The 26258-nt window shown below is 39.4% G+C and overlaps 1 protein-coding gene across 1 annotated transcript in view; it reads right to left on the bottom strand.

Annotated features, from left to right (window-relative positions):
• LOC107599891 (E3 ubiquitin-protein ligase RNF220-like) overlaps positions 1–26258 on the bottom strand; it is a 137012-nt gene that overhangs the window by 34566 nt on the left and 76188 nt on the right. The window contains exons 3-5 of the mRNA XM_016291609.1: positions 8742–8871; positions 3766–3814; positions 836–931 (exon numbers count right to left, since the gene is read on the bottom strand). Coding sequence (XP_016147095.1) covers positions 836–931; positions 3766–3814; positions 8742–8871 — 275 coding nt within the window. The remainder of the gene's footprint in view (positions 1–835; positions 932–3765; positions 3815–8741; positions 8872–26258) is intronic.

The raw sequence follows: 26258 nt of genomic DNA, 5'->3' as shown, positions 1-26258 counted from the left end.
AGCAAAGGGTCTGAATATTTAGGACCATGTGATATTTCAGTTTTTCTTTTTTAATAAATCTGCAAAAATGTCAACAATTCTGTGTTTTTCTGTCAATATGGGGTGCTGTGTGTACATTAATGAGGAAAAAAAATGAACTTAAATGATTTTAGCAAATGGCTGCAATATAACAAAGAGTGAAAAATTTAAGGGGGTCTGAATACTTTCCGTACCCACTGTATACATCATTCCATTCTGTTATTTTAAAACATTCTGGATAAAACATTTTCAAGGAGACTTTTAGGAGGTATTTAGGTTTCAAGGAGTCCTTTAGTTTAATTTATAAATGTGAATTGATGTTTCCTTTATAGTAACTTAATTTGTGTAAAAATTACTGTATTCAGTTATTGTTGATTTGAACTGTAAAACCAAAACTAAATCATATGGGTTGTCCTTCAAAAACCTTATAAATGTTTTTACCATTTTAGCTGCATTTTGTTTTTTGGTGCTAATAAATAGCAAGTTACTACAATTTTAATGTAGTAACAATATACCTGCAGTAAGTATTCTGGTGGTAAATAAGTTTTTTTTTGTAATGGTTATTTATAAGTCATCACGTTTCATTACGTCTCAGGTAAAGCAACAACTTTGACATTTTGTGCCCGGATTTCCCTTCAATTTGAAACTCCCACATATTGAGACACCCTCAACAAGCTAAAACCCAGTGAAATGAAGGGCTGCATCAGAGTGGAGAGTTTCGGTTTGTGTGTGGAGTTGTGCTCAGAGTGTCAGAACTGCACAGTCTGTCACTCTGCACCTGTGACAGATTCCCTCTGTCTGAGGTTTCCCGTCTCACCTGGTATCTGTCAGAATGGTGAGCTTCATCAGAGGAGAGCGGGGACACAACTGGAGACTCGCCCTCACGTTTGATGTGCACTGACAACAGGAGAGACTAGCGAGAGAGAGAGAAACAAAAAAAATGAGAGAAAAAGGTGAGCAGCCATTCGCTAGACAAATGTGTCATCCACAGAACTGATGGTGTAGCACAAGAACTCCAAACCCGGTGTGTTGAAACAATATGACTGATGTGAACAATTGTTGACAGATAACCATTAACTGCCATTTCAGCTTCAAACTATGTGTGTTGACAGGACATCAGTGTTTAGAGTAATGGAGGTTTCGACAGAGAGAAAGCAGGACACCAGACGGCATGACAGGACACTTTGATCTCCTATAAACGTATCGCCGTGCTCTGGAAAATGTAACAGGCCTGTCCTTCTGAAAACCTAATTGACTTAATTTCTCAAATGACTGAGGAACGGGGGTAGGGGAAATACTGCTTACTTTCCCGAGAGTCTTGATCTCCGTCCTGCTTTTATGAGGCGGCTATAAAATATTTGTATTTACAATCTGCTCTGATTAATCAGAGTGAGAGGAGGGGTTGCTGCTTTAGCGGCTGACAACTATAATCTAATATTAATATGTGAAAAATGGATGAAAGTCTCTCTCTATGGGGACAGTAAATTAGACATTATGCATGGCTCCTTATGCTTTTGAATCGCAAGGTCAGGAAACAATTTATTTGTGATCTCAAAACCTTTGGAGCTCAGGGAATACGCTGTGTGCCAGAGAGCGAGTATGAGCGCTAAGTGTTTACACAGGTCTACTGTATCTAGTGAGTGGAATGTTTAACGGTTTCATTGTCCAATGAGAAATGATAACAGTCCCAAAATAACACATGAACAGCAAGTTTAGCACCAGGTAATCTGACTTGAAGAATATGTTATAATGAAATTTTTTTTTAAATAATGTAATATAATGGCACATGTTATACATACTGTTCACAAGTCTGGGATAAGTAAGATTTTTTAAATGTTTTTAAAAGACTCTCTTACACTCAACAAGTTTGCATTTAATTGATCAAAAATACAGCAAAAACAGTAAAGTTGTGTACACTTAAATAAAATGTTAAATAACCGTTTTCCGTTTAATAATTAATTCTGTTGTATTCCTCTGATGGCAAAACTGAATTTTCAGCACTCATTACTCCAGTCTTCAGTGCCACATGAATCTTATAAATCATCCTAATATTTTCCTAATAATCCATTTAAAACAGTTGTACTGCTTAATATTTTTATGGAAACCATAATGCATTTTTTCAGGATTATTTGATGGATAGAGAGTTCAAAAGTGTCACTTTTGATCAATTTAATGCATCCTTGCTGAATAAAAATAATAGTTTATTTTTTTTTTATCTTACTGACCCCTAATTTATTGTACAATCTTTGATAAAAGATTTATGTTTAATAAATATCACATAATACTTTTATATTATAATGATTACAATTTCCTTTACGCAGCATGCCTTGAAAATCACCTTTACATTTGATCATTTGGCAGATGTTTAAATTCCTTTTAAAAAGCCCAAATTCCTTTGAAATACCTGAAATTGTATTCCTGTCTTTGTATAAGTTGCATACTGACGTGTAGCTCAAGCAGTAGCAGTGCTGCAGATGTTAGCATGGTAACTGTGCCGCCTACCACTGTTGGCCTTCGCCCTGTTGGATTAAGAGCCGCAAAGACTGGCATGGAGTCGCTATGGCAATGGCGGCTTGAGAGAGGGGTGAAGACGGGCCAACTCGGCCCGAGGTTAATCCCCTTTAGAACTAGCGAGCTGGGACTGATCTGCTGCTCACCGCCTTTTAAAGGAGAATCATGGACCCCCACCACCGTCCCATCTAGCCTCTTCATTTTCCACACACTCCTACGGAATACTAAGTGTGAGCTATAGAATGCTCAGTCACGCCTCACACGGCCTGTTCTCTAACCCGCTCCTGTGTCTTCTGGCTCTCATGCTCTTTCCATACTTTCAGTTTCTCTCCAACTGCAGGTCAGAGCCAAAGGGTTTGCCCTCTGGATGAGGGATCATCATATGAGGGTGGTTTATTATTATCACCATTCTTGTTCATTTCTTCACAAAGAAATATGCATTTTTCTGAGATAAAGTACAAATATACATTTCAGGCAGACTGTAGAATGTCTTCAGTGAATGTGAGGTGGGTATTTCTGGCATTTGCAAAGGTTCATGGCATCATAAAATCCATAAACTGAAAGATAAATGCTTGATGTGTTGCAATACTTTCCACTGACAATGTCACATCAGCCTGTAATTCGTTCTTCCTTCAAAATCATGGCTTGAAGGCAGAAGTTCATCCAAAAATTACAATTCTGTCATCATTTACTCACCCTCACCTGTATAACTTTCTTTATTTTATGGATATTTTAAAGAATGTTTCAACTGTTTTTGTCCATTCGATGAAATTTTCAAAATATTCAAAATAAGGGTGAGGAAATTATGACGGAATTATCATTTTGGCTCAACTATCCCTTTAACATCCATGCTTGGAATGTAATACAAATGTTTATAGCACATCAAAACTCTCTAGTGAATCTTATGGTGACTGCACTACATAATTCAATTGATGTGGATGCGAATTTAATTGGGGAAATACACTTGGCTTCTTCCTCCTTTTAAGACAATGACACTGAAAAACATTGGTATCATTTTCCATGTCCAGGTCTTTTGAATGAGCAGTCAGGACACAGTGAAAGCTCTAAGTAAATTACTGCAGGAAATAAAGCCAGACGTTTTGTGACCACTCTCACAAAACGAGAGACTCTTTTTACATTTTTGTCAATGAAACAGAACTAATTGCCATTAATTGTGGCTGAGCCTATCAGTGAACATAATGATTTAAAATGGCTCCGTGGTGGTGGCCATCTTACCTTCGGTGTGCCTGGAGCTGCATTGATGTCCTTGTGTGATGGGTTCTTGCTGTAGGGAAAAACAGACACTGTGAGAGATGGTTATAACCAATAAATGTAATCAAGACTGAGGAAACCAAATTTAGGAATCTGCCATCAAAAAACCCACATATCGACCACTCTTTATTCGGCATCGAATATCGAGGTCGATATCTCGATGTCTAGTTGGTTATGAACTTGCATGTAATCAATGAGACTGGAACCAACTCAAAATGGCCATTCAAGAGGACAAGTTCACAGCTGACATGCGCTGATGTTAATTTCAATGGAATTTGATGTGCAAGAGCTACTTGTTGTCATGATGGCTGATCTATTTTGATCATGTGTCACAGCACTGACTATAAACCCATCACCTTTTGACTGAAAAGAAACTGCAATCTGTCATTTCGGAGAGATGCAACTTCTGTCCCCTAAGGAGCTGGACTACACGCGTCTCCTCCATCAACACTCACTTTAGCTCAGTCACATTGAGCACTCCCTTGTTGGCCTAACTTAGGACCTGAGCAGGCCTTCAAGAGGACAGCCAAGACAAAAGAGAACAAAGCCACACAAATCACACTTTTAATCATCTGGAGATGGAAAATGGGGAGGAAAAAATCGAAAGCAGTTTCAAACCCATCCTCTACGCCACTCAATCCAGGCAGCCCTGGGTCATGCTGTATTTGAAACAATTACTGTCCAAAAGTACGACTGCTAAGCAGATTTGGGTTATAATTTTTTTATTGAAGTAATCATTCTCATGGATGCTTCCATCCAGACCTGATCCCCCCCACCGCGACCCTCCCGCAGTTAGACTAAGGCAGAAGGAAATAAATGATTTTGCGGTTATTTGATTTGTCAGTGAAACGCCTTGGGCACTTAGGACTTTGAAATATGTTGAGGACAATGCACTGGCTTGTAAACATTGTATTAAAGAGGCGGAGAATGGCAGAGAGAGGAAAAAAAGGGTGGGGGCGACTCTTTCTTGAGTCTGGCGGGTGGGTTGTACATTGAATCTTTGCCTTGTGGACATTGTGGATTGAGGATGACTGATTGGAAGGCAGGAATTATTAAACGGGGCGGCTAAAGCATCCGCCGACAATAGGGAAAGACATATCAAATCAGATTCCTCTCTGAAACATTAATATCTTTCCTGCCATCTCTTTCTTTTTTTGTCTCTTGCTTTTTTCGCCGTCTGCCTGTTTCCTTGTCTGTCGCTCTAGCTGAATCTCTTGTTTAGAACCCCATAGATAGGTCACTGCTGGGTGTTTATGAAGCTGCGCGATGATGACCTGAGAAACAACGACAGGGGTAACGTTACCCTTGTCATGTTCATTTTAAATCATGCATTCACACCCAGAGAGATGGTTGAACTGAAACTGAATTAGCCTGTACCCTAATGTCGCACTTGTCACTGGACGAATGAAACAGAGCGAAGAGTGAAAGAGAACACGGATCATGTTTGTGTTCATTTAGCTCCTGCAGTGACTGATGAAGTTACAGTACAGTATGTGGACTGGCTAAAGAGGCTCAGATGTAATGAATGACAGGTGGAGGCGGGGTTTGGAGCATTGCCCCGCCCCTCCACTCAGGTAATAAGCCTCAAGCCCGCCTTTTCTGTAGTAGGTATGATTGATCTGACAGCAAGGGGAGGAAAGAAAGAGAAGGGGACAGAGAGAAAAGATGAGACAGAAGAGAAGAAAGAGACCACACAAATCAGGAACCAGGCCTTGAGAGGGGATAAATTGCCCCATCGGTGGCAGCGCGCTGTTTGCGAGATAATAAACGGACTCCTCGGCATCATAAATCCGCCCAACGTGGCACAGCGAATCTCTGTGACCTCACACATCTCCTCATGTCAAAAAAAAAACAACAACACTAAGATACACTTCATACCCCGAAGCATTCTAAATGCCCCCTCTGCACTCATTGGACATCCTAGTATCTCAAAATGCTCTTTTCCCAGTGGTGGGACAAGCAGGCAAGGTCAATGACAGAAAAACACTCTTTACTAGTATAGAAATGCCACACAGGAGCTGAACTATAGGACCTGAGGGACATTATGTAATACAGAGAACAAGTTAATTTAGGACTATAGTGCACAGACTATAATACATAAATCATGACCGCTTATTGCAGTGAAAATATTGGCATTTTAAACGGAAGCATGTAAGTGTTGTACTTGTTAAACTTTAGGCAAGATACTGTGTAATCAAATAAGGCAAAAACTCAGTGAGATTCGCTAATTTGAGATGTTACTCAAATTACAAGAGGGTTTAAAAATATATTGATGCCAAGGACCCAAAAAAATATAATGATCATTTTGAGGAAATTGTGTGAAAAGTGTGATATTAAAAATGAAATCACTGGCTGCACAAAAAAAAGGGAAACAAGGAAATATTAAAATATATATATTTAAAATATTATAATATTAATAATAAAATAATAATGTAAAATCATCAATAATAATTTAAAATAATTGTATAGTCATTTTCACAATAAATACAGGGTCAAAAAATGTTTAAACTTTCCTTACACTTTCCTCTCACATTTTCCAAAAAAAAAAACAGTGTGAACCTCCTGCTCTAATGTAACGGTAAATGAAAAAAACAGATAGATGAAAGGTAATTTTTGAGGGAAAAGGCAACAAGATGATGATATTGTATCGTGTCATGTCTGGTTGGGACACGGTATTAATATCTCCCTTATATATAATATATCATAGTGATAGATTCATACAACATGAACTCTAAACCTTCACCAGTCAAACTGTTTTCATCATTCTGAAATTCTCAGTTTAAAACGATTCACTACATGCGGCTGACTTCAAAATCCCACAAACTCCACACTCCGGACAAACCGAGCTTTCCCTTTCCCCTTTCGCAGCCAAATTCAGCTAGACTGAGAAGAGGGAGAGATAGCGAGCGTGAGGGAGCTGGTGAAAATTGAATAAATGCCAGTCGACAGTTGGGGGGTTGTAAGCTGGAGATAAAGATTGCTTTTCGTGTCGTTTGCCACCCGGATCTCCCTCGCTCCGCTGGAGGCAAATTGATTACGTGGAGAGGCTGGGAAAGGGTGGGGGAATATGTAGATTGCTGTGGCCCTCAGTGCAGGCAGACGGGTAAAGGGCATGATGGATTTCCATTTCCATACATGAAGAGTGGAGGACGAGTCAGGGGAGGGGGCATGCGATGCGGCCACAGGGGAGGGAGAGAGAGGGGAGTACGGCGGCGGGTTCCAATCTCACACACACTCACCCGCATCCACTCAGACATCTGCCTAATGCTACATCTTAAATAGCTTTCCCCATTTTACATGCACTCAAGTCTCATTTGGTGCAGAATGAAACGCTATCATTAAAGGGAGATTTACTACAAATTGCCACAAATTCGCCATGTCACTTCCAATGATCTGTGTGTGCTAGCGTGTGTTGAGCGGAGCCCCGCCTGGGAGGAAGTATACAGGGAAGGAAGACGGCAGCAGTTACCCAGAGTTCCACACTGAGCATCGATGAAGCAATACAGTGACTGCTGTGTACTTCAGGAATGCCTAAATCTAGTTCAGTATTGTGGATGCAAATGTTGATGTAGATTAACTAAAATGGAATCATTTTAATTGTACTGCAGATTAACAAGAAAGATATCAAGAACTTTTGAAATACTACTAAACCATGACTAACACCATGTTCGAACCAGATGATAAAGCGAGTGATAAAGTGTTTTTATTAATTGTTTTGATCACTTATTTTTATTTTATTTTCAAGCTGGGTAGCCCCACCCACAGTGTAATCTAATTGGTACAAAATGATGCTCAACATAGTTATCAATTAAAGGGATAGTTCACCCAAAAAATGAAAATTCTGTGCAGATAAAATACTTGAGTCTGGTTATGGCTAACATTATGAAATCAGTGAAGTATTACTCTCATTTTACTCACTTAAAGGCATCTAAATCTCTATATTCAATTGCAAACAGCCTTTCAGCCCATCTCTTTCTTTCTCTATAACCTAAATCTGTATTAAGAGATTGGACTGCCTATAGCCTGGGAAAATAACTCTCTCGGCTATAAGCAGGGGTTAAAAGGAGTGCAGGAAAGGCTAAATCACGGGCATGTAATGCCGAGCGGCATCCAACCCTGACAGACCTGGAGCAACGATGCAATTTCCTTAAATAACCACCACTATCAAACAGGCAAGGGGCGACAGAGGCCCAGAGCCATGTCAGTGTCCACAGCCGCTGCCCGCAGGGGAGGGCGGCCCACTGCCCTTTATTAATTATTAAAAGATAACTCCTCACCGCCGTGTGATGGATAACACTCGTGCTGGAAAGACATCCTGCTGAGAATTAATATCTCCCTCTCTCTTCCTCCCTGTGTCCCTGTTTGAAGCAGAGCAGCATAATCTATTAAAACAAAAAGGGGGGGTATGTAGCACAATGCGCAGCTTGGGCTTTATGACATGTCTGTGACCTATAGATTCAAACGGTATTGTTTCTTGTTATGGCTAATGTACCTTCAAGCTCACAGGGTGAAACTTCCTGCCTGGTTTGGGCGGACGCTGTATAAGAACACAGCGATTTAACCGGGTCAAGTTGATGTACCAGCAGTAGCGTTCTGGGCTGTTTTCTCCAGGCTTCCTTGGCCTGTCTGAAAGCCTCAGGCAGTGGATGAATGACGGATACTGTGCTGGATCTCTGTGATCATCCACCATGCTTAACCTGGCCACATGAAAGGCCTAAGCGCATGTGGGCTGATGGATGATAGGGTGGAAAAGCACCTGTTCTGCTGCTGCACTTTGTTATCACTGGAGCATTACACCAGTAGCAGGTGTCTTCACTGCTAATTTTTAGACCAAACATTTATGTGAGGGAGAGCAGCCAATGTGCTTCATTTGTTTGGGAAACAGTGACAAGAACTGATGGAGCTGTCAGAAGACGGCGGGTATAGATGTGTGAGTCTACCTGATGTGCATGTGGGTGAGCCTCTCCATCTCCTGTTCCATGTGCTCCTGAAGTTCTCCAGGACGCAGCAGCACCTGACAGATGGGGCAGATGGGAGCCTGACTGTCATAGAGTGACACCTTCTTCTTACCTGAGAGAAAAACAGAAAGATAGAACAAGAGAAGATGAGGTTTCCATTGTTGGTCAGAGTCAGTGTTGTTATTGTTAACTACAACTGTTACAAAGAGACAAAATCCCCAAAGCATAATTTAAAAGAAGATTACATTTTTGGAGAGACCACGTAAGAATGCCCTAGAAGTGTTGGCCCAGTTTTTATATTGTAAATTTGGAGATGAGCATGGGTCAGATGAGTGCTCAAAGTATTTTCCTCTCTCTCTGGACTGTGTGGATTAAGTGGCTAAGATTTCTGCTGAAGAAGAATCCGTCATCCTTGGCCTCCTGTCTCCTGTTCCCTCATTAAACTAGATCCACAGCTCCGCACAGACAGTTACGCCACTGAGCTTGTGACACTTCAACTGTATTTCGCACACACACTTTATATACACTTAGCAACTCACCAACGGACAACATTACATCAGATGATGTAATATAAAGTACAGTTATTCTCAGTTAATGTGAAATGCACAGTGAATTAAACAACTAGGCAGTTTCAACAAATACATATACACTGATGATTTTGAATCCTCGTGAGGCTTTTTATAGGATATCCACACAAACACAAACAGACATTTTATCATAAACAAGTAGGTATGCGTACGTGCGTTCACATCTGAACACATGGCTATATTTATTTTTTTTACAAAAGTCCATCCGTGTGGGTGGGTGAGTCTGTCATGGCTGCCTGTGAGTAACTAATACATCTTTAGCATGTGAATTCTCTAACGTGGAGCTCTGTAAACGAGAGAAAAAACACTTCCTGTTTCACTCTTATATCTCTCAATCTCTCAGATCTGGAACTAGCCAATCAAAGCGACTATTTTTAGCCCTCTGGGACAATAGATCCTCCCTCAAACAGGATATCCTGGATGAACTCACTGTTACCGACAGACTACAGCTGTAAGTCACATGGTGAGTGTGCTTACCTAACTAAAAGCGCAAATATATACACAAACAGGAAGTGAGGAAATCACACCTTGGAGATAAGCACATACTAAATCATTTACGATTACCACTATTTTCACTGATCACATTTTATTTAATGGGCTTAAGTTAACAGACATAAAGATGTAAAATCTCCTTCCATTTCACACAGAGAAACAGCAGTGTCCAATTATCAAAGAGTGTACGTGTGTAACGAATGTCTGGTGTTTTGCAGTTCAGTTGTAATGTCTGGGAGGCAGCTATTGATCTGTTGCAGTAGGGGTTAGTGAGCATCTTTTCTCAAGATGATGAGGTAACTTGAGGGCAGGTTGCAAACAGATGTACAAACACACACATACACACAAACAGTGGGGATGTAATCCTGATTCTTCTCTCTACATAAAGCCCTTGACTTCAGAGGGCACTGTTGTGATTGTCTTGACATGATGTGTGCGCCGTTTGAGAAGGTGATGATCGCTAACGGTCGAGTCTATGCACACATTCACGCAGACAAACATGCGCGCAAACACATGTTACGCTGACACACACGCGCGCATACATGCAGCAAAGTCCCTCCGGGGGCACATATCCTCTGCTCACATATTGGCCTGTCAGAACTATTTCCTGCAAGAGCACAGATTCATCAGTGAGGAGCTAGCAAGGGTCAGTGTTAGCATCCCCAAAACTCCCCCTCCCACCCCCATACATCTCTCCACCTCCTCCCTTTCCTCTCCTCTCCCCAGTCCTGCGTGCCTACGCATACCATCCCCTATTCTCCAGCACCACTACTTAACGGCCCCACACTCTGGACACTTTAAGTGACTTTGAAAAATAGGTAATCGATTACAATTCTGTGTGTCTCTGTTTCTCTCACCGCCCTTTTCTCGCTCGCCCCTCTCTCCCCTCCCTCCCAGTCTCTGTCCAGCAACATCCTGCACATCTATTTCTCATTTTCTGGCCCTTTATTTGTTTTCCGTGCTCTCCCCTGTCTTATCTCCTCTCACCTATTTCTGTCTCTTTCTTTCTTTCTTTCTTTCTTTCTTGATATATATGTATGTGTATTATATATGTGTGTGTATTATATATTATTATACAGTATATATTATTTACTACTAATAATATAAATAATAATATACTACATAAATACATAAATAAATAAAAGAGAAATTTAGAAATTTAAAGGCAAATATATATATTTTTAAATATTAATTTATGAATTTTTAGTAAATATTTTAGAATTTCTTACATCTTTGGTTAAATGCTGATTTTTGGTAATATTTTTTAGATTTTTTTTTTGTTGTAAATATTGATTTTATATAAAACGAATGTACTTTTTGTAAGGTTTCTTTCGTGAATATATTCTTTTTTTGTCATTTGTTATACCCATCATCCCCACATCTCCCTTTCTCCCTCTCTCTGCTCCTCTCTTCAGCAGCGGTCAGCTTTATTGCCCTGACAAGATAATTTGAGTCGTGCCAAAGCAATCACCGTCTGCAAGAGTAAACAAAGAGAGGTCCAGACCCATTCTAAAGCAGATAAATCTTCAATCCAACTCTTTCTCTTACGTGGCCATTTGCAACATGAAATCACACAACCTGACATATGAGTTTGTGTAGGAATGACATAGTCTGTTCACACAGTGTCATTATCATTTAGCTCTGTTTATTCTTTAAGTTTTTACTCATACTGTATGTTTACACATGGTTAATATGTAAAATCTAAAATGTACTATTTAAACACACAGGAACATGAGTGCTATTGTAAATTGTCAACTGTATTTTCTTGTGTATTTAATTCATTTCTTTCCTTTTTTTGTCTGTTGACATGTCAGATGGTTTACTGACAGAGTGTTACTCTGACTCTGTTATGTGTGCATGATGGAATATGTTAACAGACCATGCTATTGTTTGTATGTGTGCCCCTCTGTCCGTGTGTGAAGAGAAAATTAGTGTGTGCCTCTTGAAACTGGCTCTTTAATTCATCCGTACACAATCAATGGGCTCAGTAATGGAGTCATGATGGTTTGGTCAAGCGCTTGTCGGGACCTAAACCACCTCCCTGTCACTTGTCTCCCTGAAAACACACACACACATACTCACAAACAGAGAGCTGGTCATTTGGCAGCTTTGATATTAACGGAGAGGATTCACACAAAATAACTAAATCATCTGTCTGTCAGCACAGACTGATGAACGCCTATATAGTGAAAGGGTGTGTGTTTGTGAGTGGACATGGGCTTGCAAATACCTGAGGCCATGTCAAAGCTTCGCATACATCTGTGTGTGTGTTAGTGTGGAGGCCTAATGTTTTTCCTATAGACCGCCCCATTATGTGTGCATGCAGTGTGGTGTAGGTGTCCACATCGTCCCCAGAGAGGATTGACTAATAGAGACAGCCAGTGATTAATCATGTCTTCCCTGTTAGGGCTGGAGGGACACAAACACAGTCCTCCAACCTTGGACAAACCCTCACAAACTCATTATTTGTTATACTTTTGTACATTTCCAATCATCTTTAAATTATTTGCTGTACTCTGTATATTTCTTACAACATTTGTATATTCTTTGTATGCCTTATACTGTATATATATATATATTTATTTATTTAAGCTGAATAAATAAGCTTTCCATTGATGTATGGTTTGTTAGGATAGGACAATATTTGGCCGAGATACAACAATTTGAAAATCTGGAATCTGAATGTGCAAAAAAATCTAAATACTGAGAAAAGTTGTCCAAATGAAGTTTATAGCAATGCATATTACTAATCAAAAATAAAGTTTTTATATATTTACAGTAGGAAATTTACAAAACACCTTCATGGAACATGATCTTTACTTTACTAGAAAAATCTATAATTTATATATAAAGAAATAAAGACAAAGACTTAATGGATAAATAAATAGATAAATATAAAAATTTGTAAAAGTATTATAAAATTATTATATACAGTCTATATATCTATATGTTTACCTATCTATCGGTCTGTCTATCTATATCAATCTATATCTACTACATATATAATAATCCAAATACTTTGGCAAAATGCTGAATTTTTGTTTTTAGTAAATACATTTTCTACATGATATTCTAAAGATATAAAATATATTTTAAATGTTTCCCAGATGGCTCTGATGATTTATAAATGAAAAATATTTTAAAATATTACTTATTTTATAAATTTCTTATTTAATTTTTAAAAAATATTACTTATTTTATTAAATATAATACTTTTGTATGATTTTTAGTAGTTTTTGTAATACTTATTTTACTAATAACTATTTTCAAATATCTAATTTCTTTAGTAAAATGGTAGAAAACACATTTTATTAATTCAGTGTCACAATAGTCATCTCTCTTTTCTAAAATCTGGTGCACCCTGCACCAGACCTCATGTGGTCTCTAAAGTGTCCCATTCCTCTTGTCCATTTCTTATTCTTTCCTCCATCTCTCTGTTCCCTCTCTTTCTCTCTCTAAGGGAGTGAGTGATGGCTAGCAGAAGACAGAGATAAATCCTGAGGCATGGAGGGGGTTTGGCGCATGCTGCTTGTCAGCGCGTTAAAGATGATTAATGTGGGATGCCCCCCTGTGCTGGACCCCTGCGTGGAGAAAGGTGGGGACTCCATTTAATCTGAAGGGCCGGCGAGACCAGCGCGCAGAGAGGGGCAATAACAAGGAAATAGGACTGACAGAACTTTTTAGTGCTGAGATTTCTCACCTAAATGCCATGCTGTGAGAGAAAGAGGGAAAGAGAGCGATGTCTGTGACAGCTCTGACTGAGTGCTGGCCTGATCTTCTCTAATTTGCCAAGATGGATGGCTCCCTCTTGCTATCTCTCTCTCTCTCTGCTTTCAAAAATCCCCTCTTTTCCCCCTCTTTTAGCCATAGCACACCTTTATCACAGTACATACACTCACCCGGACCTCTATTCTGATAGCACAGCTAATGAGGGCCAGAGCCAGCGGCCTCTCTCAGCGTTAGACGTTCCCTAATTATTAAAAGCACTTTCATCAAAGGTAACCTCTCGCTAACCCCACTGATGGCACAATTACACACTGGACGGCTGAGTTAGCGCATGCTAATATCTTAATAACGTCAAAATTTGCTGCCTTGGAGAAGGCAGATTCAAGCTAACTTGGCCACTATCTGTGCGGCAGTGTAGTGTTTGCTTCTAGCTGCCTCTGACACTCTTTGTATGTTGTTTTACAAGCCGCTGTGTAAAAAAAAGACAGAAAAAGAGCTCCACAGAAGCCGCCTCAAACGCGAGCTCCCCTGGTAGCTGGCAGCCTGCCACCAGCAGCTCCGGCTGGGGCTGTTAGCTGTCTGTCTCTCCTCTCATTTAGCCTCACGCAGCATAACTCAAACAGCATGCGCCTATTTATTTAACTGCTTCCAAATGCAGAATAAAACCCTCCATGCTTACATATCTGTGTCCATAAAACCCGGCGCGGCAGATACTGTGAAACGTTTAGATAGAAAACTGACATATAACGTAAGCAGGCATCTTTTAAAGATTTATAATGGTAGTAACACCACATACATCACTGTTTGGGCAAGTCCCACCTTGACCTTTTAAACATTACTCTCATAATTGCAGTAAATTCACTCGTTCGGTGGGTTTAATGGTCTTCGTCTGGTTTGCTCGGAGTCAGGAGTAAGTTTCTGAGTGTAGGTGTGTGTGCCACGTGTGTGAGTGTGTGCTTGGTGAACAAAACAGAGAGCATGTAAGGTACTGGCGAGAGAACAAAGCTGCCACTAATGGGCACAGGCAGAGAGCATGTGCCTTTTGAAATCTCTTTTTGCTTACAGTGTGCCCATGCTGAGCTCAAGATGGAGATGGTAAAGGATTGCCCTTCACATAACCTGCCAGGCTCACCTGGGAATGCCGAAATTCACTAACAAACCGTGCTGCCTCTTGTAAAGCTGATCAATGCACCCACAGGTGCACCATCCACGCTGAATGGGAACGAAAGTAAAAGATGTTTTACTTTTTAAGTTATTATTTTTTGATTAGAGGAACAAATGCATTTTTAACCACTCCGCTGGATCAACAAAACGCCTTAGACCAGCTAGGATGGTTCAGCTAGCAATGGTTTTAACCAGCCTTACTAAAGTAAAAAGCACAGTCTTAGCTATTCTAGTCAAACAGGGTGGTCAAAACCAAAATATGGTCTAAAGTACAATTTTTTAAAGTTGTTATTCTTTGATCTAGAGGAATGAATGCATATTTTTAGTTTCGACTGCAATGGTTTTGGCCTATCTCCAGCTAAGCAAGTTTAACGGGTGACCAGCTAAGCTTTTGATTGGTCAACACTATTCCTGATAACTAGAATATACTACATTTTGGGCACTTTTATAGTGGTTTTGCTTGTCATCCAGCATTCTACCTGCAGCAGTGTCCAGCTTGAGCCAGTACTGTCAGAAAAACAGTTAAGACCACCCATTTAAGCTGGTCTAAAGATTTTTTTTTTTCAGCAGGAAAATAACATTTGAATAGAAGAAGACCTCTGAAATAAGAAATATGAAATGTAAGACCACAAAGGGTTGAGCATAAGTTTTGGTTTTACTACACTCTTGAAAATAAAGTTTCTTTATTGGCATCAATGGTCCACAAAGAACCTTTACCAACCCTGGATCCTTTTTTATTCCACAAAAGGTTATTTACAGTGTAAAAAGTTTCTTTAGATTATTAGTTCTTCACACTAAGAAAAATGGTTCCTTTAAAACTGTTCACTGAAAGGTAGAACCAAAACTGGTTCTTCTATGGCATCACTGTGAAAACCCCCTTTTGGAACCTTTATTTTTAAGAGTGTACTGGTCACGAAATTTAGAGCTTTCACTGATTAAATTAGTTGCTCACTTTGACCATGACCATCGTAGGTCCCTACCACCCCCCAAAACCTATCCTATCATCATCCGCCTTGATTAATTCTTTTTTCTCCATTTCATACCAGCACGGCGTTAAACAGGTTTTTCCAGTATGCATCAAGTGTTTACGCCTGCCTCATTCTCTCTCCTCTTGCCCTTAAGCACGCCAACATCAGTAAACAGTTAAATCTCTCAGCCTCTTACCGAATGTAACCACATTACGCTGTCTGATAACGTCGTCTAATAATGCCCGATAAGAGGAATTTGATTTGACTCAGGGCCTTTTTTCCCCTCCCTTTAATGCTTCTCTTTTCTTCTCCTTGCCTTAAGGCCACACACACACGCATCTCTTTATACTCTGCATCTTCGAAAATGACACTGCCTTGTATGCGCAATCAAATAAATCCAGCGAGCCTGTCAGCCTTCATTTTTTCGCCTCCCCTCCTCCCTAAATCAGAACAAGGTGAGCCGCTACAAGTCATCTCCATAATGGGAAATATGTGCTTTATACGCAAAAGGAGGGGAATTAGACTGATAATGGGACCAGCCCAGACTATCTGTGTGTGTGTGTGTCTGCTTATTTACTTTATTGTAAGTGAACAGAGGAAACCCTAAGCAGGCTGGACAGTTCCTAGGCTGATTACTCAGGGTTAGGTGAAAAAAAAGAGGGGATAGGATGAGAGAAGAAGGGAATGAGGCATCGCGCCTCATTCGAGAGGACGTCTGATGAAATGGAACGAGGTCATCTTCAGTTTGGGACCTGACGAGCGTCGGTGTTGGCATCTGTGCTAACAGCGCACGGAGGCCGATCACCGCTGACAGTGATGCATTGTGCTGTTAAACAGCAGCTCCTCACGCTACCCGATCACACACACACACACACACACACTCAGGGTGTCACATTTAAAAAGGCAAATGCAATCAGCACCTGAGAGAGGAGTGGGACGAGGGGAGTGGTTTGGTGTCGGTATCACTCTGTCATTCTCTCTCAGTGGGGAGGAGTGTTTGGCTAAAGATGATGCCGGTTTGATGCGTATTATTAGCATATGTGCGGGGCGTGCAAAGACGCGCTGCTAGTCATGTGGAAACGCGCTAAAGATATTAGGGCCAGATTCATAACTATGCTCATCAGAGGGGAGGAGACTTGATTATCTGAACACACAAACAACTTTGAGGACTTTTTAAAGGGCATGATGGGAAATTGTTTTGTTAGTCTGTAAATGGCAGGGTTGTGCATGTATCACAGTTTCCACAAAAATATTAAGCAGAACAACTTGTTTTCAACATTATTAATAACAATAAGAAATGTTGTTTGAGCACCAAATCAGCATATTACATTGATTTCTGAAGGTTTGTGTGACACTTTAGACTGACGTAATGGCTCCTAAAAATTCAGCTTTGCGAACAGAGGAATAAATTACATTTTACAATATATTAAAATAGAAAACAGCTGTTTTAAATTGTAATAATATTTCACATTATTATTTTTTACTGTATTTTTTATCAAATGCAGCCTTCATGAGCACTTCTTTCAAAAACATTTACTGTACACTTTGTGTACAGTAGTGTACATTCATAATTTGTCTTGACAAACTTCCTTGCATTTAAATTGCAATGGTTGTTGCCTCAGTTCAAATTCATTTTCAATTAATTTCTGAACGCCGCACAGCCTTGGTGTATTTGTGGGTTAGATGGTGTGCACGCATTTAAGAGTGACTGCAGCTTGCTTTGGAGAGCGTGTGGGTTTACTTTGAGGGAATAGTGTTGAGAAGGCATCTTACTGTGGTAAGTGTGTGTGTGTTTGGTTCGAGTGTATGGTGTTCAGGATAAGACTTGTGTCGGTGGGTGTGAGAGCTCACAGTAGTGACAGCTGTTTATTCAATCAATCACCTTGTGGATGGCACAGCAGAGTGAAACGGCTGGAGATTGAGTTTTGCCTCACAGGGGAAAATGGAGCAAATTAATAGACCATTACCCAGGCGCTGACCCAGGAAATGAGGGTGACACTGCAGGGTTAGATCTGCCAGCTTGCCTGCCTCTCTTTTGCTCTCTCTCTTTCTATCTCTACACAGTCCTTACAAAAGGCGAGAAGCCTCAGTCCCAGCACCCCTTGCTCCTCCCTAGGGGTAAGAACCATTACAACTCCGGCTTTGTGACTGAGAGGAGGCAGGAAAGGGCACATCTCTGCTTAAATATGGATGGATTTGCGCAGCGCTATGAAATCATGTGTTTGTCTGAACAGGTGGGCTATGTTTGCTGAGTGGGCAGTGTTGAGTCCCTGAGGACGTCATCCCGGCTGGGCCTTGCACACGTGGGCAAAAGTTTTTCACTGAGGGTAATTCGTCAATGACCAACACGCCTAGCGTCCAATTATATTTGCAGTGAGAGTGCTAACACACATACAGTGCTACTTGTGTCCCATAGCTGAATGAGGGTGAACCAGGAACCTGCTCAAAATGTTTTGGCCAAAAGGTCAAGGGTCATTTCAGCAGTCCTTATGTGCTCAGCATACTCAGATGTCTCCAAGATGTCTTTTAAAGAGAACTTCATCTGGAAAACATTTGTTGCGCACAATCACCTGATAAACATCTTTAAGATGTACATGCATTGTAAATCATTAACATCTTAAAGACATTTAATAAATGTCTATTTAAAATCTGACAGGAAACAACTTAGTGGCATCTATACTGATTAGCAAACGCCACTAATGTCACTATAAAACTCACAAAATACAAAAAAAAAAAAACCAGAATACACTGAATGCTAATGTTAATGCTAATAGACCTTTTTTCTGTTACTAAACATTGTGATGTTTTTCTGTGGGCGGAGCTTAGGTGGAGGCAGAAAGATTCCCCTGACCACTTCACTAACGCTAGCTATGAAGTTTGTTAGCTTGTTTTTTTAACTCAGATGTCTCCAAGATGTCTTTTAAAGAGAACTTCATCTGGAAAACATTTGTTGCGCACAATCACCTGATAAACATCTTTAAGATGTACATGCATTGTAAATCATTAACATCTTAAAGACATTTAATAAATGTCTATTTAAAATCTGACAGGAAACAACTTAGTGGCATCTATACTGATTAGCAAACGCCACTAATGTCACTATAAAACTCACAAAATACAACAAAAAAAACCCAGAATACACTGAATGCTAATGTTAATGCTAATAGACCTTTTTTCTGTTACTAAACATTGTGATGTTTTTCTGTGGGCGGAGCTTAGGTGGAGGCAGAAAGATTCCCCTGACCACTTCACTAACGCTAGCTATGAAGTTTGTTAGCTTGTTTTTTTAACAATGACTGGAAAAAAATTAAATTTTACCTGCATATGTAAGGTCACTCACTGTCCGGGACTGCAATTGTCATTTGAAAAGGTTAACTTTAGCGGACAAAACCAGATCGGCCGACCCGTACACGCTCACTCCATGCTTGGACAGAATTCCCTCAGAATATGTAAGAAATATGTAAGAATATGTAGCCAAATCTGCGCTGGTTTGAATTGGCCGCCTCCAGTTTTCCCTTTGTTACAAAAAAAAAAAAACCAGAATACACTGAATGCTAATGTTAATGCTAATAGACCTTTTTTCTGTTACTAAACATTGTGATGTTTTTCTGTGGGCGGAGCTTAGGTGGAGGCAGAAAGATTCCCCTGACCACTTCACTAACGCTAGCTATGAAGTTTGTTAGCTTGTTTTTTTAACAATGACTGGAAAAAAATTAAATTTTACCTGCATATGTAAGGTCCCTCACTGTCCGGGACTGCAATTGTCATTTGAAAAGGTTAACTTTAGCGGACAAAACCAGATCGGCCGACCTGTACACGCTCACTCAATGCTTGGACAGAATTCCCTCCGATTGAGTGACTCACATCTAACGTGTATAGTAAAGACAAACTCACCGTGTCTATCTAGTCATGAAGATTTATATACATTTCAATTTCAGCAGGCAACTAGTTTTACAGCTACATTATTATTCCAGCCACAATTAATCACAACAATATATATACAATTACAAATGATTATATATAAATCGTCAGTTTGTTGTTTTACACACATGCACACAGACATTATTTCATACACGACATAGTCGTGAGATGCATAAGAAATCTTTAGACGCACCAATAACAACAAAAGACAAAACTTTATTGAACCTTTTCTGATAAGAAGTGTGAGCTGCAAACATGAGCATTTTTGATGATCGTTTCTGTCCAGTCTGCTCGTTTTATCGCGTTTAACCACAGCTGTCGTCGTTTTTTTTGTCTGGCAGTGGTAGCAGGTATGCAATAAAATTTCTAATTTGAGGTTGTATTACGTCGACCCACTATCACAACAAGATGATATTTTAAGCTCCTTATGTAGCCAAATCTGCGCTGGTTTGAATTGGCCGCCTCCAGTTTTCCCTTTGTTTTGCCTCCAGCTAGCGCTGTGACGTAATTGTGACGTCGGCCCTAAAAGGGTCTATACTCTAAAAGACATTTCAAATACATTGAATGCTTAAGATAATGTTAATATTACTATAAAACTTTCACAAGTGTATTGAATGCTAAAGCTATTTGTGCTACTAAAAAACTCACACCTAGTAATGCTAGCTCTTCTTTAAAACTCACACAAAGTACACTGAATGCTAAAGCTAATGCTAGTTCTGCTATAAAACTCACACAATGTGCATTCGAAATGTGTTGCGTGAATGTAAAACAATATTTTGTGTGCCCTGAAGAAATGTAACAAAACTTCAAAAAGTGCTTTTAATAAATAATTTAATTTAGTGTAAAAATGCAACAAAGCCTGATTTAGCAAAGGTCATATCTAAAGATTTTTAAAAAGAGACGCGCTTTGCCAGATGGCATATATTGCGCGCTGAGTGCTCAGGCTTGTAACTGATGCCATGTGCTGCCTACTTTATGCCTGTCCATTAGTGGGCTTGTACACACACACGAGCACTGTTTCCTAAATAATGCCTAACCATAATTGATAGCACAAAGCCACCAATAACCTCTACAGGTTTCTTTTCATCAGTACACCGCCGTCGGTGTGCCCCTCTCACGTTCTCTCTTTCTTCCTGCTCTCAAATGCTTGTGAGGGGGAATTAATTACCAAAGCCAATTTACTGTTTATACTCTGATGTTTTAACTAATTACCACTAATGGTGACAGAACAGCAGCCAGTGGAGTTAATTGAATTTAGACTGCAGGGCTGCAGGTCCATCTGAATACAGCCTCTCAGGAACTGTCATAACCGACAGCCCCCCCATTTCTGCCTGCGTTAACACCCCTGCCTGTCATCGCTTACACATGCACACACACATAACGTCTAATGCATAAACACAGAAAACTCACATTCACACAAACCGCCTGCCCACTCCACATCAACTACTTTATAATCCTGCATAACCTCATATCATGGGTGAATATAGATGTCTAATTAGCATCTGAGGCCAACATTCGTACTAACGTCAACTGTCAAGTTTTTATGTGTACAATGAAAGTCAAAATGTGCAAAGCATTAAAATAACCAATCAGATGGTGTTCATTTGCATAAAGTTCTTTGTCACTCATGTCACCTCAAATTGGCAACTTTCATTAAGTTGCAACGTAACGGAAGTAGCAACAGATCTTTTTTTCCGTATTGTCATGTACATTTGAGTAAATGAAATAAAATACATTTGAGTGCTGTATGGATTATCAAAAAATGTAGTCTGGGTACTTCTGTCCATTAGTTGTTGATTGGATGGAAGATTGTAAGAAAACTGTGGGGTTTAAGCACACTAAATAATTTGAGAAGTTTGCATTCATCACCATAGAGAAGTCATCCCGCAGCCCTGAACACAAAAGCACTACTGAGCTAATGATATTTTCTATTCCCTAATCCAAGTCCCCACATAATGGTATCTTCCAAATTTAATTAAAACTTATTTAGTATGCTTAAGCAGAGGCATTTGTTCCTCATAATACAGGCAAAACACAATTTTTTCTTAAATTAATAATTATATTCAGCAAGTACGAATTAAATTCATCCTATATTTAAAAAAAATAGGGCCCAGGACGCGTTTTTTACCGAGAATTACCTGGAGTAATAAAATTCAGTTTTGCCATCACAGGAATAAATTACATAAAAATAGAAAACATTTAACTGAAATTTTACAAATATTTCACAATGCTACTGTCTTACTGTATTTTTGATCAAATAAATAAAGCCTTGGTGAGCATTTAAAAAAATCTTACCAACCCATTTGAACTGTAGTGTTTTTGTATTTTGTGTGAATACATTAAATATAAAACACTAAAATCTATACTTTTGCTATAAGTAAATTTAGGCATCACAGCATTATAATGTACAGTACAAAAATGCATATTCATTTAACTCTGTTATTTAATATTAGTGTTTAAAGATTGAAGTGAGCAATAGAGGAAATGTGCATGCACTACCCAAATATGGGAAAATATTGGACTATTAAAAAAATTAATAATGGAATATATACAAAAAAAAAACCGGAAGGCCCCAGAGTGACCACAGTTCAGCACACCTTACAATATCACACCTTCACACAAAAAAACTCACAGTCCCACATATCCCAGCATTTCTATGTGTTTGTGTGTGTGTGGTAATCTGTCAGAGGCAGTATGGCTAAGAAATATGGCACCGGGGTCACGGTGGTGGAGCAGAAGGCTAATAGGAGCGCTGCTAGTTAGACGTCTCTCAGTACAAATGGGCTGTGATTTATCCTCAGCACAGCAGCACAACTGCACACAGCCGGACTTGCCCAGCCTGGTCTCTATCACTCTATCCTGTCACTTCTCTGTCAGTCTGTTACTCACTCTCTCACTCCCTCACCCTACCTTAGGGTGCTTTCACACTAGCACTTTTGGTGGGATCGATTGACGTCAGAGTTCGGTTCATTTGGATGATGTGAACGCTGTCTTCCGAACTCGGGTGCGCACCCGCGAACCGTACCTGAGTCTGCTTAAAAAGGGTGAAAAAACTTAAATATATAAAAGTGCAGAGAGCAATGTTATGCATTTGCCGCCTTCTCCTGCGCAATCGTTACTAAGCAACGGGGTAAACAGCTGCTGGCTTGATGACGCAAACGAACCGCGGTTCGGATTCAAATAAAATTATATGAACGCAGTCCAGCGGGGGCAGGGGGAGGGGGGAGCAATCGAACTCGGGTTTGGACCAGGCAAGCGAACCAAGTGTGAAAGCACCCTTAGATAAAGCGGGGCCCAAAAACTATTTAAGAAAAAGTATTAAAACGTTTACTCATTCTCATTTTCATGTTGTTCCAAAGCTGTGTGACTTGCTTTCTTCTGTGAAACACAAAAATGTTTAAATAAAATGTTTATTTCTTAAAAACAAAAGTCACTTGGTAAGACTTGAAAAACCTTCATACATTTTTAAGTGGAGCTCAAGTATCCAAATACTTTTTGAGGCCACTGCATTTCCCAAATGTAAAGACTGTTAGGATGAAGCTGAACTTTGGGAAGAGTTGACTTCAGGAACAGATGTGTTCATCTCTTCAGGAGGTCAGTATGATGGATTGACAGCTCACCTGCATGTGAGGCCGGAGCACATTACAGCTCTCAGGCTGTTATCAGGTCTTGTCACCGACAGGAGACACTCAGCTAATCCTCCCACAGTGCTGCCATATCTGCATCTTTAGCTGGCAGGATGGTTTAATAGCTGGCTAGCCTTCTTTAAGAATCTCTCTTTCTGTTTCTCTTCGCAGCGGGCAGAGCTGGCAGGATGGTTTAATAAAGGCCATAGTGGGAATGAGGTCTGAGCACGGAGATGGTTATCTGGAGGAGTGGGTTTTAGAGCAGGCGAACCTCAGGCCACCCGATATGAAGAGACCATGGGGTCCTCAAGGGTCCACTGGAGCCTCCATGAGAATGGCTCAATCAGACATGGCCGATTGCATCACAAACATTAGCTGGCCACTAGTGGACACCACAATGATCTTATCCATGTCGGTCTCCAGGGTCCAACATCACCAGCGTCTCCATCAGCTTTCATAAGGAGTGTGTTATGACTTCTAACAGCAGAGGGGGATGTTACCCCTTGGCTATAGTGTGCATGTGGTTAGATGGCTGTTTAACCTTTAACCTTATGGACATTACTCACCCACCATATGCTTGTCCATGAGCAGGGCCCAAAATGAATATTTGCCAACCACAAAATGCAAGAAAACGAATTGTGTTATAATAACCCCTACAAATACAACTATTATATTATAAAAATATAATAGTTACATATAATTACAAAAATTATATACACTATAAACACTTTAAAGGAGAAAGACATGTAGATGTTTGTGAAAGATGTTTTCTCTGTTTTGGAGGGATGATTATTTTTTACTGTAAATCATACCCTATTTATTGCATCAAAATTTGTTAATACTTTACTATATTTAAGGGTGGATAATTTTATCAGTTGTTTATTGCAACAATACATAACTACAATAACTTTGTCTAGTGCTCTTATGAAAGTTTATAGCATGATTTGTGAAAATTTAACTATACTGAATGACATAGCATAGACTTCTTCATGGCTAGTTTTTGCTTATTTAATTTCATTCTGTAACCTACTGGTTCTACAGATCTGTGTGTACTAGTGTTAAATGCTTCTGTTTTTGACAGCATTGATAACGTTTATGACAGATAATAACTTTTAAAATCATGATAATTTTTGAGTTTCCCTTACCGAATGTCATATCCTGTCAGCAAAAACCTGTCCATGGGCTTTTTTGATTGTTTCAGTTTAAGTGCCGGCGATGCAGTGTTGCCAGATACTGATACTAAAACAAACAAAAAACGAAAAATAAATAAAATAAAACTTTAATTATTTCCAATCTTTTGCAAATAATATAAGATAAAGATATAGCTGACTCTAAACTGCAACTTCCTGTTTTATTACCTTTCTAAAGTGTTAAATTAAGTGGAAAAGACAAGTCCAAAAACGCTTATAATAGCTGGATCTGGTTGCGCCCGCGCCCTCACTCACAACTCTCTCAATAGTAATGGGAAGTTCGGCTCTTTTGGCTCGGCTCCCTTAGAAGAGCCGGCTCTTATGGCTCCCAAATGGCTCTTTATTTAGTATCACTCGGAGCCTTCTATTTTAGCCCAATTTAGCAATTGTGAATGGTTTGTGTCTTGGTAAGCAAAGTATTCAGTGTTTTCATAAAAGCCTTATTTTCATGAATTTTTTTTGTTACAAAAAAAAAAACACAGATAGTATATATTTAACATTTTAATAAAACTTCAATTGAACAGTTGAACACAAAACCACAGCAAACAAATAAATAAAGGAAAGTCTTAACATTAAGACACTTTAGTCTTTAGTTCAGGTTGGCATTCAGAAATATCAGATGCCTCAGCTTGGATGTGCTGATGCGATTTCTCCTCTCTGTGATTATTTGTACTGTTTTTGAGATGACTCTCTCTGAGGGGACCGATGTTACAACATTGCAGCGATCATTTTCATAACAGGGACGCTAAACATTCTTGCAAACTGTCTAAACTGAATTATATATGTCATGCAGGCATTCATATGAGGAGTTTAACAGCAAATTAGTCATTCAAAGAACAAATTTTATTTTTGAACATGAAAAATTTACCGAGGTCCGGACCTCGGTGGGCTCATAGCTGTTTACGGGCCTGGCTGGATTGCGTTTACATTACACTGAGATCCGATCACAATTCGTCCTCGACTACCTCTGAAGCAGGACACGCTGATTGGACAACATTCCAATCAGAAGCGCGTTTACACTTGTCTTTTCAATGTGTATGTTGACAACATCTGGATACAAGTCACATGTTAATGCCATGTGTAACACATGGTGCGTTCAAGTCATGTCAGATAGATCGTATTTACGAGTTGAACGCACATGAACGCCACCACAAAGTCGTTATTACGAGTTGGAAACTCAAAATTTTCTTTAAGCCCCGAGTTTCCGATTTGGGGGCGTGTCAATGAGAAACATGGCGGAATCGTCTGTAGTTGACGGTAAATTTTTGTTTAAATTGATAGTTTAGTTGTCCTATAAACTTAAATTGGTCATGTTCTTGTTACGCAGCTAGTTAATCAAATCCAAGTTAAAAAATGCTATCATTTTTGCACCTATAGGTGAAAATCTTTTGATTTGCCATGTTGCATGTTGCATTTAGCTAACAGCTTTTTTTAATCTCTGTATTTTAGCATTTGTTGATGCTGAAAATCAGTTATACTGGGATCCTGAACTAAAAAAATATAAATACACACACATGCAAATATACATTTAAGAAAAATGTTGTTTATATATTAAATATATTTATAAATAATATAGATTATATGAATATAAAGATATATTTCAAAATATACTGTATGTGTGTGTATTTATATATACATAATAATACACAGTACATATTTACATATTTACACACACAGGCACATTAAAAGGGTCATATGATGCGATTTAAAATTTTCCTTTCTCTTTGGAGTGTTACAAGCTCTTGGTGCATAAAGAAGATCTGTAAAGCTGCAAAGACTAAAGTCTCAAATCCAAAGAGATATTCTTTATAAAAGTTAAGAGTCA

The sequence above is a fragment of the Sinocyclocheilus grahami genome, unplaced genomic scaffold (assembly GCF_001515645.1).
Source record: "Sinocyclocheilus grahami isolate Dianchi unplaced genomic scaffold, SAMN03320097.WGS_v1.1 scaffold274.1, whole genome shotgun sequence".
Lineage (NCBI taxonomy): Eukaryota > Metazoa > Chordata > Actinopteri > Cypriniformes > Cyprinidae > Sinocyclocheilus > Sinocyclocheilus grahami.
The sequence above is the reverse complement of the archived record's forward strand: the minus strand, read 5'-3'. Positions and strand labels throughout refer to the sequence as shown.